Below are 15,639 nucleotides of genomic sequence, written 5' to 3'. Positions count from 1 at the left end.
AACAAGTAATGCACTTACATAGCTTTTCCCTTTGATGAAAATCATAATTAGGCTCATAATTAGACATTCTTTATATTCAAAACAGGTTGCGCAAAAGGCCATGTATGAGAAGAGGCCCAAAAAGTGGCTCTAAAGTTTTGGAAAATTCAAAACAAAGTAGTATTTACCCTACATAACATGGGTGCACCTCAAGTTTTATATTATTAGCTTGCATATGGAAGAAGAAAAATTCATGCTCCACCTGTATAAAAAACATCATTTCAATATTATCGAGTCAAAAATTTATCCAATAATTGTCATTTGATGATTCCAAGATTTAGTTTACATCATGGGCTTTCCATCAAGCCAAGTTTCATGATCAAACTATGTCCCTTCTAAAAGTTATGTCCAAATTACTACTATTTTGAAAACAGCAAAAATCATGCGTTTTATCAGCATGTGTCTAAGAAAATTAAAATATTACCTTGCAAAAGCTAAGAAAAGTGCAATTTAAAAAATCTCAAGGATTTTTAGGGTCTTAAGCAACATCTATGGATGTTAAGCATTTCAAAACTCTTAATAGATTGCCCACAAAAATTCAAGAAAAATGCTAACTTTTCAGGACACTTAAGTGTCCAATTACAGAACTAGTGTTAATGGATACACCCAGCTATATCTAGAGTAATCATCAATAAAAGTGACGAAGTAGAAATATTCCCCAATAGATGGTGTCCTCATAGGACCACATACATCACTATGTATAAGCTGTAATTTCTTAATAGCTCTCATAAATCCATCCTTTGGAAATGATGCCTAAAATATTTAACCAAGAATACACCCCTCACATACATGTCTAGCAGGGGTCTCAGGAGTTGGCAGCTGAGACACCATATCATGCCTTTGAAGGCATAACAAACTACCATAATTGAGATGGCGAAATAATGCATGCCATAATTTTGCATCACTCATAGCATGAGTCATGGAGACTGAGCAAGCATTATACTGCAACTTCTCAAATACATCCATCTTGTATAGGCCATGAAATAAGATACCTGAGAAAATGATAGAATAACCATCATTTCTATTATCTTGAACTGTACATCTACCATCCACAAATTTCACCATCAAGCCTGACAAGGCTAAGGATTTATAGAAATCAACTCTACCCATATTTCAACTTTTGATAAATAATCATAAAATTAAATTGAATTATACTAAAAATTTCTCTTCTTCCCATTTAATTTCTTGGATCTCAATTACCATGGGAATTCCTCTTTCTGCATTTGATTATTTGCATTCCAATGTCATCGAAATTCCTCTTTTATCATCAAATATTTCTCATAAAATAAATTCATCTAAAATAAAATATCCCTTATTTCAATATGCTAGGAATTTCTCTTTTCCCATCTAAATGATGGAATTCCAAATGTTATAGGAATTCCTCTTTTACCATTTAAATATTTCTCATAGATCAAATAAATTTTTCTAAAATTCCAAATGTTATAGGAATTCCTCTTTTACCATTTAAATATTTCTCATAGATCAAATAAATTTATCTAAAATTCATCTTTGAGTTTAAATAAAATATCCATTAATTTCAATATGCTAGGAATTTCTCTTTTCCCATCTAAATGATGGAATTCAAAATGTCATAGGAATTCCTCTTTTACCATTTAAATATTTCTCATAAATAAAATAAATTTATCTAAAATTCATCTTTGAATTTAAATAAAATATCCATTAATTTCAATATGCTAGGAATTTCTCTTTTTCCATCTAAATGATGGAATTCCAAATGTCATAGGAATTTCTCTTTTACCATTAAAATATTTTTCATAGATAAAATAAATTAATCTAAATTTTATCTTTCAATTTAAATAAAATATCCATTAATTCCAATATGCTAGGAATTTCTCTTTTTCCATCTAAATGATGGAATTCCAAATATGGTGGGAATTCCTCTTTCATCATAAAAATGAGGTACTAGAAATTCCTCTTTTTGCTAATTACCTATTTATGCATAAACATTAAAATCATTTTTTTCATGATTATGATGAGAATTATTCAATTGACCTAGGATGATTAATCCTAGAATATGGTAGGAAGTCCTCTTTTCATATTATGAATGAAAATAATTTATGTGTTAATTTTTCAGAAATTTTACCATAGCTCCGCTGCTATTACTGATAATTTTTAATATTTTTGAAAGCATAAAGTTTAGTAATACCATATAATAGAATAACTATTATTTGGATCAATACCCAATTATGGGTTTGATTTCCAAGTTTTCCATAAATTAAATAGCATAAAAGTATTAAAAAGCCACTTCTTTTTGGCTGCCTCAAATTTGACAAGCATAGAATTTACTTTTAGATTTGAGAATTGCTTCATGAGAAGCATCATTTGAATATAGAATAGGTCATAGGAATGGCCATTCTTTGGAGGAGAGAGAGATATGCTTTAAAAAAAACATTTAATTTAGGCATAAATGGAAACTTTATAAAATTTATCACTAAAATTCTTTACAGAGTTTCAATTGCATTAAAGAGCCATTCAATTGAATACTTCTCAAGATTGAGAGGGGTTGAGAAGTGAGAAACATTTTGAGATTAAGAAAAAGACCATAAACTCACAATTTACCTCTTGTTTTGCTTGATTCTTTAGTCATTATAGAGGCCCCCACCCAATCGATTGGTTAGTATGTTGAGGAAGGCTCCAAAGAAGGTTGAAGAGAGAGAGAAACTCCATTCTCTCCAAATTGTAGAGGATAATAAAAAATATCATTATTTCAGTATAATACTGGCATGGTATAGTTCTCATATTTTTTAACAAAGGGCTAAAGATCTATTTATAGGTGAGAGAATAGTTTCTAGATTTTCCAAGTTCAGTTTGGCTGAATTTGGACTTTGGACCTAGTTTGGCTCCCTTTTGATTTGGTTTGATCCAGGAGAGAGGAGAGATAAAAATATCACGATATTTTTGAGTTTAAATTTCCTCCACACATATCAAATAGGTGCCTCCTTGAAGAGCCCCCTTCTCCTTACCAAGGTGTCAAAAATGTGTCATTATACCCAAAATATCTCATTTTTTAGTAATATTCATAGTTTTTTACTAATAAACCTTGTACTTAGTCAACTCTTCATCTTATGTGGACATTTACTCATTTTTGGGTATTTTTCTTTTTTAAAGTGGATTTATCTCCTCTCCACACTTGGATTGATCCTATTGGCCCCCATAGGAACCTTAATTGGACCATAATCCAAAAATTTGTGAAAATCTAGACCCTTAGGCTAATGTCCTTTATACATATTTTTAATTAATTCCAATTGCACATTGGAAAGTTCTTTTTGAATTTATGTTTCAAGGGAAACCATTTTAGACACTAGGAGGATTTTTATATCCAAAAATATCTCGATTTTGGATTACCTCTCTCTAGATATTTTCTCTCCAAGCCAAAATAGGGCAAAACAGGATCTTTCTTGTATTTCAAAGAGGGGAATAATTATAAGATTATAAGGGAAGGTTCTTACACCTATACACCTCAAAAGCTGGAGGGAGGAATCTTACATTAATTATAGATTTTTTAGTAAACCTCTTTTTCTTGGAAAGATTAATCATCTTTATGATTAGATCCTTGTTAGAAGGATGGTTCTTAATGATAAACTCAGTATCTTAATTAAAACTCTAAGCTTGATAAGCTAGAGAAAAAGATTAGGTATTTTTATGATTTTAATCTAGTAAAAATGATGATTAATTCTTTAAGCTTGTTTATGATTTAGAAAAATTCTATAAACTCATTTTAAAGTTGAAAGAGTGTTATGCTAACATTTTATATGAATTCTCCTATAGAAATGATGAATGGATGTTTTAAATCAAGAGAATTAATCATAATTATGTTTATAATTATGTTATGAATGCATAAATAAAATTTTAGCTTAAAAGAGGAGTTCCTACAATTATGTGTATTCATTTAAGTGAGAAAATTGAACATTCTCAGTAATTGCAGAGCGAGGCTATGGCAAACTTTTCATGAAAAAAAGAAAATTTTTATTTTTATGCATAAAATTAATAATACAAAAGAGAAATTCCCATCATATTCTAGGCCTATATATTTTTATGCAAAAAGAATGATTTTTATCACATTTATGAAAAATATTTTTTTATGATATTTATGCATAATTATTTAAATAGAGAAAGATGAATTTTTGTTATATTTATTTTTTCATGCATAAATTTAGATGCAAAAAGAGGAATTCCCATGATATTCAAGATATAAATATTTTAAAGATTAAAATAAGAAATTTTGGCATATTGTAAAATATGGATATTTTTATTTATTTAAAAGAGGAATTTTCATCGTACTTTAAGTAGAAAAATGATGAATTAAATTCGGTATGAAAAAAGAAGTTTTCACCATAATTTCATGTAGAAAATTATGGTATATTAATAGTAAGGATCAAAATGAAGAAAAGAATATTTTAAGATATTTTTATGTGAATAAATCAATAAAATGATGTATGCATATTCATAAATGGATTATTGGAAGGAGAGTTATCTTTATAAAATTCCATTATTCTTGAATAGAACTATTTATAATTCTATTGTGACCAGGAAAGAATAAATTTTCATAATTTTGGATTTTTCTCTTACAATTGGAAATCATCGTCGTTAATTTATCAGATAAATAGAAGAAAAATCCTTAAGAATCAAATCCGAGTAATTTATAGTAAGACCATGACCACGTGAGAATGGTGGGCCAGTAAGATACTTGCCCATCTCTTGAACCAAAAATTAAGTAAAACCTTGTGACCATTCCCATTTCTTCAGTAAAGAAGAATGGACTACCAGCCGATTTACAAAATTCTCCTTAGATCCAAAATCATTGTCAGAAATTCATTGAAACTGATGGGTGGATTACCCTGTTAAGAGATTCATGATTTTTACTAAGAAAGTCTGTACTCGAGAAAAAGGGTCTTGTGGAATCAAATTCAACGGGAAATTATCACTTGCATCGAAACTCTGTTTTTTGAAAAGGACTCTCTTATACCAGAATGCTGGAGGAAGCATTTGCCCTATGGTTGAAACTAAGGAGAGTTTCGTTTGCAACAGTTTTGGCAGGGAGTTATCAAATGATGTCACTGGCAATGGCAAAGCCTGCCAAGGTCTTGACCAGCCTCCACATGGTTAAAATGGTGTGCTTTCAGTACGATGGGCGAGTAGTGCCGTCCCTGAGTGAAGTGCTAGGACACCCAAGGAGGATCCTAGAGGGTCTCACTAGGCGATGCACGGGCTCGCAGGTGGCTAGGATACCCATGCATGCGTATGTCAAGGAAGATATGGGTAAAACAATGGACTGGATATTTTGGAGGATTATGATTCGAAATACTATGGTTTCATTTAAAGTCTTCTTTAAAGACTGCTGAATCTGTAAAAGGCAATTTCATATTGGGTGTGTAAGTGGTGTGTCTAAATTGTATTTTGCATGAGCACTATCTAGGGGGCCTGGGAACTCTTTTCCCTGGTACTCGGGACAAAACTCAACCAAATTTTTATATAAAGGAATCCCATCAATACAGTGGTTGGGCGGTTGGCTAACCATGGTCGATTGGGGTTAGGCTAGATTGGTGGAGAAGCACATGTCTACACTACCCAGCTAGCATTATCAAACCCTACATATAGTAGCATGGGCATAGCATTATCAAACCCTACATATAGTAGCATGGGCATAGGAATCAAAGTGTTCCAAAATTACACCAAGGGGTGATCTCCTACCCTAGTTTCCTCACGAGGTAGTTTACCATGATGCACCGAACCACCACTCACTACTCACGATATCACTAAATCTAGAGCTGAGGCCTAGTTGCATGCTCTAGGTGGCACCATCAGAGGGTCTCGTACTCAGTCCTAGAACACTAAACCTAGTCTGTGCTACACCTGGACTTGTGCCCAAGGGGAGGCGATTTTCCAAGCTTGATAAAATTCCCTAGCTTGCTAAGTGGCCAACTCAATTGTGCTTGCAAAAAACAATCAATTAAAATACACAACCGAGAATACAATTCTCCCAACTTACGAGGTCTATGTTGGATCTCTGAGTCACCTTTTTACTGACATTTAGATTTGTTTTAGGGCCTAAATTTAATACACAATTATGATTCCTTCAACTTAATCTTCTCGTTCATTCCTAGGCTTTCTTTTCCTAGTTTAAGATCTAAATACAAACAATTGAATCTTTAAAACAACAAGTTTCAATTGGTTCAATTTATCCCTTTCTTTTTTAATTCATAAAGTTTGATATAAATGTCAATTAACATTTACAACATATCTTTCAGTTAACGAAAATCGTCAGCAAAGGGCCATCAAGAGGTGGACATCACTCTCAACTTCCTCCCAACATCAAGTATAATCTCAATTTCATAACGATGGTCACTAATTTATTGGACATTTAAGTATAGAAAAAACCATGAATTTAAAGTAGATACCACTTACTTAATCCCCTTAACCCTACCTTGAAGTTTGGCTTAATGAGCCCATGTAAAATAAGAAGAAATTGGCTCAACTAAGCCGGCGTGGGAATGGAAAACTCGTAGCATGATTTTAGCTCTTGAATCTTCAACTAGAATGAGAATAACTAAATTTGAGCTAATGGCCGAACTGTAATCTCTACTAGTTCTCAAAAGGAGTAGGGAGGGCTAGCGTAGTCTGATCAATCTTAACCATAAATAACTAAGGATCCTCAAGGTTTCCTACGCCTCAATAAACCACTCCCAAGCTCTATGCAAGGGAGGGCTACTCTCGCCAGTTGCCTAGACTACACTCTGCTCCCTGAAATGCTATGCTCAATCAAGGACGACCTATGATGGTCTCTTTCCCCAAAAAACTTTGGAAAGTTTTTGTCGAGGTCTCCTTTGTTTGGAGAGTCAATCCAATGAGATCAGTTTTGAATAATAACCACTTTCACGAGCTCAAATTGGGGTGAATAACCATTTTGGACGGACGGAATGGTTCGGGCTAATAATATTGAAGGCATCCATAAGGTGATTGATATGAGGAATAAGTGGGTATTCCTCACTCGAGACAACCGGCTCTAGGTAAAAGATTACTTGATGAGTCAAATTTTCATGATTACATACTAAGCTACTTGTAACTATTATATCTATACAAAATGTAGACAACGTGTATATATCTAGCTTTGTAAATACAGGGGTTTCAAATCCCTTTCACATTTTGATTTATTTGGTCTCTCTCTCTTGTTGAAATTAGGGTTAGCATTGCAAGAATGCACACACACAAGATGGAGAAGCTTGAGAGCACACAAAATCACTAGATTAAAATGAACAAATGTGTGCCAGATACAAAAGATAAGTATACACCCCAAAATGAGTAGATAAGAAGGTGTACATACGCACAGGAGAAAAAACCTCCTAGTGAGGAAAAAAGTATTTCGGAAGTGCTAAGTGTGTTCACACACATCACTACCAGGGATTTAATATTCACGTGATCACAAGATTTTTTGTGATAATAACACATGTGAACAAGTTATTCACATGTTCTCATGTTACCGTTCACAAAATAACAGGTCACTTGCCATTTGGGAACCCCTTAAAAGCTTGGCTACACATGGGAATAAGCTATTCACATGTTTTCATGTTACCATCTTCACATAATAGCAAGTCAGTGGCCACCTAAGAAGATTTTTAATGCCCGACAAAGATAATTTTTTTAGGCCCTTGTGAAAGCTTTGTGAATATAACATGTGATCACAAGGTTTTTTGTGTTATTAACATATGTTATTAACTTGTTCACATGTTCTCGTTTACGTCAGTGAAATCCCTGATCACTACCATATAATGCTACAAACCCCCCTCGAGTGATGATGTGAACATGTACAAAGTATGGGCGATCAATCCTGAAAAGGCAGTAAGCCCAAAGATTTACGAAAAGCTCCGAACTTTTCATGAGGAAGAGCCTTCGTGAATAAATATGCCATGTCGTCATGTGTAGGCACATAGACCAAGCTGATCTCTGCTCTATAGAGAGTCTTTCCCTGACATAGTGGTAATGTACCTCAATGTGCTTAGTGTGAGCATGAAACATTGGGTTCGTGCGAGCATGAAACACTGGGTTCCTTGCTGCTAATGCACTCTGGATGTCCAGTGAAAATCATAGTGCTAGATGACTGTCCAACACCCAAATCAGCCACAAGACGTCTGAGCCACATACACTCAACTGTGGCTGTAAAAAAGGTGATAATAAATACTTATTTTCTCTATTTGGGGATTCATAATGGCTAAACTTGAATCTCTCCATGAAGTTTCAAGTCTTTGAAAATAGTATAAGAAAATAAGTTATGCTTTGAATTATCAAATTCTTCAAATAATGCTAGTAGTAAAGGGACATTAAGGTTTCTTGCTAAAAGACTAGTGTTAAAAGAAAGATTTTTAGAGACTACGCATAAACAAATTACTCCTCAGAAAGATATCAATGATCTTTTATTATTAGAAAAACGAACTATAACTATTCAAGAATTAGTTGAAGGTAGTGGCTATCCAAGAATTAGTTCAATGTTGACATATTCAACAGTAACTTTTTATGCTATTTTATCTAATTAATATAAATTGATGAAATGCTAGCTAGGTAGATTTGTATATATTGTATTTTGCTTGAGAGCATTTTATAAAAAGCAATCCTATCTCTTATCTAGTATAATTTTTCTACATTCATTCCTACGGGGTTCCAAGTCAATTGATCGTGTTTCTTCTTATCTACCAAAGGTGTACTTAATCTATATAGCTATTCAAACCGTTGACTTTGACGTCTATATAAGAATTTTTTGCTACATTAACAACTAGGAAGTTTGATATATACATTAACAACTAGGAAGTTTGATATATACATTTTTGTAGCAAAGACTAGCAAAGTCTTCTTTTTTTTTTTTCTTGAATCTAGCCTTGTGTCACAAGTTCCTTTTGAATTTAGAGGCATGGCTAGAATTTGAAGATTGGAGTTTCCTTCCCAGGGGGTCAACATCTCCACCACAAGAAGAAGAATGGGAAAAAGAAGTTGCGCTTCAAAAGAAAGGAAAGTTTTTAATAAAACATGGTAGCCTCCTAGAGAGTTCCATTCTTGACTGAGGCTATCATCATATACTTGGGTAGGTATGCTGTGTGTGCGCGGCGTGGTAGCGATTGGGTCTGCAGAGTCCCATTTGATCTGGTTGTCTTCAGGGAGAAAACCAAAATTGGGGGACATATTGTCAATAGCAGCTGTGTCGTAACTCCTCTCTCTTCAATCGTGAAACGGAAAGTTGAGAACGTGTTGAAAAAGGAGGCGCACTTCATGAAACCAGGCAAATGACCCGCCCCTGCAAGAAAATAGAAGCCTAAAATGCACGCATAGATTGCCTATATAAACAGAGCTGCGCGACAAGGTGATTCCACAAAACACACCAATTTTAGCTGAATTTGGCGGAGGCAGCAGCAGCAGCAGCCATGGCTAGAGTGCAGGCGATACTGTGTGTAATGGTGACTTGCTGCTTCATTAGCTTCGGTAAGGCACCTATATTGATCTGTGTGTGTGTGTGTGTACTATGCGCGCTTGGTTTGACGTGAATGACGTCGTCTGCTGTCGTTACTTGCATATTGCAGAGATGATGAGAGCGGAGGCAACGACAATACGCATGCACAACCAGTGCAGCTCCACGGTGTGCTTCAAGTATTGGGTGCCCAACGTGGGCGGAGCATGCTCGGAGCAAGGCTCAGGCGGCACATGGTCGGTGGACGCCTCGGGGAGCTGGGTGGGGGCCACCATGTGGGCGATTACAAACACGGGGTGCGGCGGGCAGGCTTGCAACACAGGGCCTCCCTCCGGCGTCACGCAATTCGAGATTACGGTCGACAGCAGCGGCGGCAACGACTACTACGACATTTCCAAAATCGCCGGCTATAACGGCGCCATGAGTGCAGTTCCCACCAACGGCAACTGCCCCACCGTCGAGTGCACTGACGCCAACTCCGGCGCCTGCTACTACACCGGAGGCCCCGACGAGACCAAGGCCTGCGTCACGGGCACCGACTACGACGTCTACATGTGCGCCTCATGAGCTCCATGCCACTTGTGTTATGCATGCATGCCCTTTACTAAATAATGTGGAGGTCCTTTGTAAAACTCATAGTAATAGGGGCGCAAAAAAATGAAAAATGGCCAACATCACAAAAGCTAAGCTTATTAGCATTTTAAAATAAAATTGTTTACAGAAGATGCACAAAGCTCTCTCTCTCTCTCTCTCGCAGTCGACTGGGATCGAGAGAATTTCTCCTCTCTATGATCGAAAGCTCTCTCTCTCTCTCTCTCTCTCTCTCTCTCTCTCTCTCTCTCTCTCTCTCTCTCTCGCCTACGCACATGTCTCTGACCATCAAAAGAGTGATCGATCGGACCACACTAGACGGAGTGGTATCTCACACATGATTCCAAAAAGTTCGACCGGTGGCAAAGAACTTGACGGACGTCGCCAGCACTTAGACGTCGTTAAATGCAATTCTCTCTCTCTCTCTCTCTCTCTCTCTCTCTCTCTCTCAGATGGAGATGGAGACATTTTCATCTCTCGATTAGTGCTAGATATTGAGATTCTGACACCATAGAAATTTTCTATGCATCGAGAAAAAAATTCCTATCATGAGATGAATTTTCAAGAGCCTTTGTGGATCACAAGCTATTATTTTTTTCCATGTTGGGGAGCTGTTAGGAGCCATAGTGATTAATAAAGAAGTCTTCTCATATGGTGTCACACCTTTCTAATAAATCCTTAGCTACATTTTGCTTCTAAAAGTGAGGTTTTTTCTTTCAAAATATGTTTTCCTAATTTATAAATAGCACATCTCACCATTACCCTAAGCAATTATATGTGCTTTAGAGGAGGGTCATCAATGGAAATTTAACCCTCTCTATTAACGAGATTATGATTGGGATGTGTAACATGTTTACTGTGATTTTGAGTCTTTAAGTTGTCATTTAATTTTACAAATGCTTTTGTCTTCTTTAATTTTTACCAATAATTGTTTAAGATGCATCGTTAAAACCACCAATCATCAAAAGATCCTTACTTTAAATGTGTTAGTCTCGCTATAACTATATCTATACTGAAGGAGAAGGAATGTGACTCCCACATGTCAGAAGCAGGTTTTTTTGAGGTTTTTCCAAGTTTTTTGGGGTTTTGTGGAGTGCTATTCCATGCAAAACTAGGCTTGGGGGGGTGGTATTATACACAAAACCACCTAGTTTTGCATGCAATGCCACTCCCTTGTCCCCTCACTCATCACTCATCTCTCTCACTCTCTACTCACCCCACCCGCTCTCTACTCACCCCACCCGCTCTCTCACTCTCTACTCACCCCACCCGCTCTCTTGCTCACACCCCCTTGCTTTATCATGTCAAAGTTTGAGGATTTATCATGTTTTGTAATTTCTCGAGAGGTTTTCGAGATAATGAAATAGAATGAGAGAGAGAGAGAGAGAGAGAGAAAGCTATTTGGCCCATTAAAGCTATATTATTTATGCCATATGAATTAGAGGCTTGGTATTTTGAATCATTAATTTGGATTATGATTGGGATGTGTAACTATGATTTAGAGTCTTTAAATTGTCATTCAATTTTACAAATACTCACTAAATGCTCTCCTTTAATTTTCACTAATAATTGTTGTAGACGTGTCTTTGAAACCACCAATCATCAAAAGATCCTAACATTGGCTCTTAAAGCATCCAAAACAGTCCTTACATGCATTAGTAGAGGAAAGCGTGCAACTCTACGGTGATAGCGTGGAGGTGGAGGTTGGAGGTTGGAGCTTAACAAGAAAGCTTGGAGGCCTCAAGGGACTCAAGTATGAAGCATTGGTAAGTGCCCTATGACATTTGTGATCTATTGCTCATCCTTTAGGTGAATGTGTTGAGTTCCCTCTTGGAGGTGTGGTAGCCCATAACAACGGCCTTATCAAGCTTACTATGTTGTTGCTCAGGCACAAGAGCATAAGCAAGACAACCAAAAATATGCAAATGAGCCACATAAGGCTTCCTGCCATGCCAAGCTTCATAAGGAGTTTTAGACTACAAGGCCTTGGTAGGGCATTTGTTAACACAGTTTATGCACATAGTTGCCTCTAACCAAAAACCATGAGGTAAATCTTGGGATTTCACCATACATCGTGCCATCTCTGTGAGGGACCTATACTTCCTCTCAGCCACACCATTTTGCTGAGGTGTGTATGGCATTGTACATTAATGCCTTATGCCTTTTTCAACCATATATGCATGAAATTCCTTGGACATATACTCCCCCCTCGATCTGAACGAAGGGTGCCAACCTTACATTCACATGCATTTTTAGCCATGTGTACAAAGTGCCTAAAGCACATAAAAACCTCTGACTTCTGCTTTAATGGATACACCCAGCTATCTCTCGAGTAATCATCAATAAAAGTGACGAAATAGAAATTTCTCCCAATAGATAGTGTCCTCATAGGACCACATACATCACTATGTATAAGCTGTAATTTCTTAATAGCTCTCAAAGATCCATCCTTTGGAAATGATGCCCGATGTATATAACCAGGAATACACTCCTCACATACATGTCTAGTAGGAGTCTCAAGAGTTGGCAACTCAGATGACACGATATCATGCCTTTGAAGGCATAACAAACTGCCATAATTCAGATGGCCAAATCATGCATGCCATAATTCTGCATGACTCATAGCACGAGTTGTAGAGACTAAGCAAGCATCGTACTGCAACTTCTCAAATACATCCATCTTGTATAGGCCATGAAACAAGGTACCTAAGAAAATGATAGAATAAACATCATTTTTATCCTGAACTGTACATCTATCATCCACAAATTTCACCATCTTAATACCTGGCACATATAAAACTTTAGAAAGAGTAAATGCGCCCCCATTTGTAGCAGTGAGCACAAATCTACCAACTCCTTTGAGAGGATCTGAGGCACCATTTGCACATGTGACAGTTCCTGCACTTGGGATAGATTCCATAGATGAGAACACTTTTTTTTGTGAAGTAATGTGCTTATACTAGCACCAATGTCAAAGTACCAAGCATCTGATTCTGCCACCTCACATGCATATACTCTGCGGGGTCACTCATAAATATGTAAGCATAGCCCGTGGGTTCAACATAAGGAGTTTTTAAATATCCGTTTTTACACTTTTTTTACATATAGAAGGGTAATATTTAAAGAGGGTATTTATAGATTGAATAGATAAAGGGTGTGTTTTATTCATGCAAAACTTACAGATAAGGGGTTTTTCAATTAGGCCTTAAACGCACGTGATATAGAGGATTTACATCTAGTGAATCCCCCAAGTGCATACATCATGAACAGAAGGGTCATAACTACAAAAATGTACAGTTCATGCCCAATCTACATCTTGAGAAAAACTTGTAGATTCCTTCTTCTCTGCACTTGGTGTAGATGCATCAGCCAACAACCATGCTCAATGCTTTCTTTTTCTCGTTCTCTAGCCTTTTTTTGCACTCATTTATATAGTGCCCTTGTTTCATACGATAGATACACTTGGCCTTCTTTTTAGGCTTAAAACCTTCTTTCTCTACATCCTTACCTGAGGATTCTGATTTTGGCTTATAGCCACCATGCGAAGAAGCTTTACTTTTGCCTTTCTAAGACTAGCAACAAAAGCTTGGTCACCAACTCGCATAACAAATTTGTTTTGCCGACTGCTCTTCTTGCAAGAGTATTGAAACCAGCTCATCAAATGTAAGGGAATTTGGATTTCCCTTCATCATGAGTCTAGGGGTAGAGGCAAAACTCTAATAAGAATCCAGCAATGCATTGAGAACTTTGGGCACCAATGTACTATTAGGATATATCTCATCCACACTAGCGAGGTACTCCTTAGAATCTTTAATCTTGGTCAAGAAGCTGTCCATTGAGTCTCCCTCATTCATGTGATCAGAATCCAATTGTTTGCGCAGATATGTAACACGTGCTTCATTGTGCACCTAGTATAATACAGCAAGTGCATCCCATGCCTATTTTGAAGTCTTACATGACTGAATATGAGGAATAATGCTTCGCTTCACAGAAAGTGTAAGCAATGCATGTGCTTGTGCATCTCTTCAATCCCATCTCATTTGAGCAGCAGTGGGAGGTGCTGGTGGTGCATGTGGAGAATTCGCATCTGTATTAGATTCTACTTTAGATGTGCCTGCAGCACCTAGTTGCACTGGTAGTTGTGAAATAGGACGAGTTTCACTACCACTGACCACATTCTAAAGGCCTTTAGCAACCAGTACATGCCTCATCATATAGGACCATAATGGGTAGTTAGTCCTGTCAAGTTTGTCCTCAGTAGACAACATATTGAATACATCAGTACTGCCAGCCATGTCTATCTACCAAATGCAAAAGCTTTCAACACACTGCAAGTACTGTCGTATTCACTAAATGCAACCCCGGATGGCTGCCAACTAGACTGTAAAGTGTATGAAAAATAGCATAGAGTAGAGAATAGAGTGTTACTGTTGTATGATGATCTCTAAGGTTCCTCCTCAGCCTAAAAGATTTATAAGCCCTCACCTCAGTCCCCTGTAATCATCCCCTATTTCAGAATGCAAGAAAATATTATTTTCCCTTAGAGAGAGAGAGAGGTAATTCAAAACTGAGATATTTTTGGTTACAAAGTTTCTCCTAATATCTAAGATGAATTCCCCTAAAATAGAAGTTCAAAAAGAATTTTCCAATGTGCATTAGAAATTAGTTGAATATGTGTATTAAAGGCCTTAGCCTAAGGGTCCACATTTTCAGGAAATTTTTGATTAAGGTCCAAATAAGGTTCTAAAGAGCCAATAGGATTAATCCAAGTGTGGGGATGACAAAAATGCAAAGAATATAAGAAATATACCCCAAAAATGAGTAAATGCTCACATACGATGAAGAGTTGACTGAGTACTGGGTTTATTATTAAAAATGAAGGTTTATTACCAAAAAATCAAAATTTGACACCTCAGTAAGGAGAAAGATGCCCCATGAAGTAGGCGCCTTTTTCTCATCATTACTTTGAATTTTTAATTCAAAAAATGAGATATTTTTATCTCTCCTCTCTCCTTATGCAAACTGGATTAAAAAAGGGAGCCAAACTGGATAAATCTTATTCAAACTAGATCAAACTGGACCAAACTGGATAAATCTTATTCAAACTAGATCAAACTGGAGCTGGAAGCCTCTAGAACTCAGTTGGACTTGGTTAGTGGCCTCCCTCACCTGTAAATAGACCCTCATTCCTTTGTATTTTCATCTTTGAGAAATTACATGCTAGTATTATCTTCATTTTAGTGTAATTCTATTATCCCTCTATTTTGCCTCTACTTTTGGGAGCTTTGGATCTTCTTAATTCTTGGTGGCCAAACCTTGCTTTGTGGGCTTCACTTCTCTCCAAAAGAATCAAGCCAAAATCAAAGGTAAGCCTTAATTCAATGGTTTTTCTATCTTTCTCAATGATTTTCTTCTTTCCAACCCCTCTAATGCTTGGGAAGCTTTCAATTAAATGGTTTTTTCTTGAAATCAAGTTTTGTTAATGATTCATAATGCTGAAATGGTTTAATACTAATCTTTATGCTTAGTTGAAAGAT

At 36.4% G+C, this 15,639-nt stretch overlaps 1 protein-coding gene across 1 annotated transcript; it reads left to right on the top strand.

Moving 5' to 3' along the window:
* The first annotated feature begins 9,296 nt into the window (after positions 1-9,296).
* Positions 9,297-10,183, top strand: LOC147607676 (pathogenesis-related thaumatin-like protein 3.7). The gene is made up of 2 exons (XM_086790657.1): positions 9,297-9,525; positions 9,624-10,183. Exons 1-2 carry the CDS (start codon positions 9,468-9,470, stop codon positions 10,076-10,078), a joined length of 513 nt encoding a protein of 170 aa, XP_086646783.1. The 5' UTR covers positions 9,297-9,467; the 3' UTR covers positions 10,079-10,183.
* Positions 10,184-15,639: the final 5,456 nt, after the last annotated feature.

The sequence above is a fragment of the Cibotium barometz genome, chromosome 55, assembly GCF_041138505.1.
Source record: "Cibotium barometz isolate CiBa-2024 chromosome 55, ASM4113850v1, whole genome shotgun sequence".
In the NCBI taxonomy this organism is placed as follows: domain Eukaryota; kingdom Viridiplantae; phylum Streptophyta; class Polypodiopsida; order Cyatheales; family Cibotiaceae; genus Cibotium; species Cibotium barometz.
This window is presented reverse-complemented; position numbering and strand designations above follow the sequence as displayed.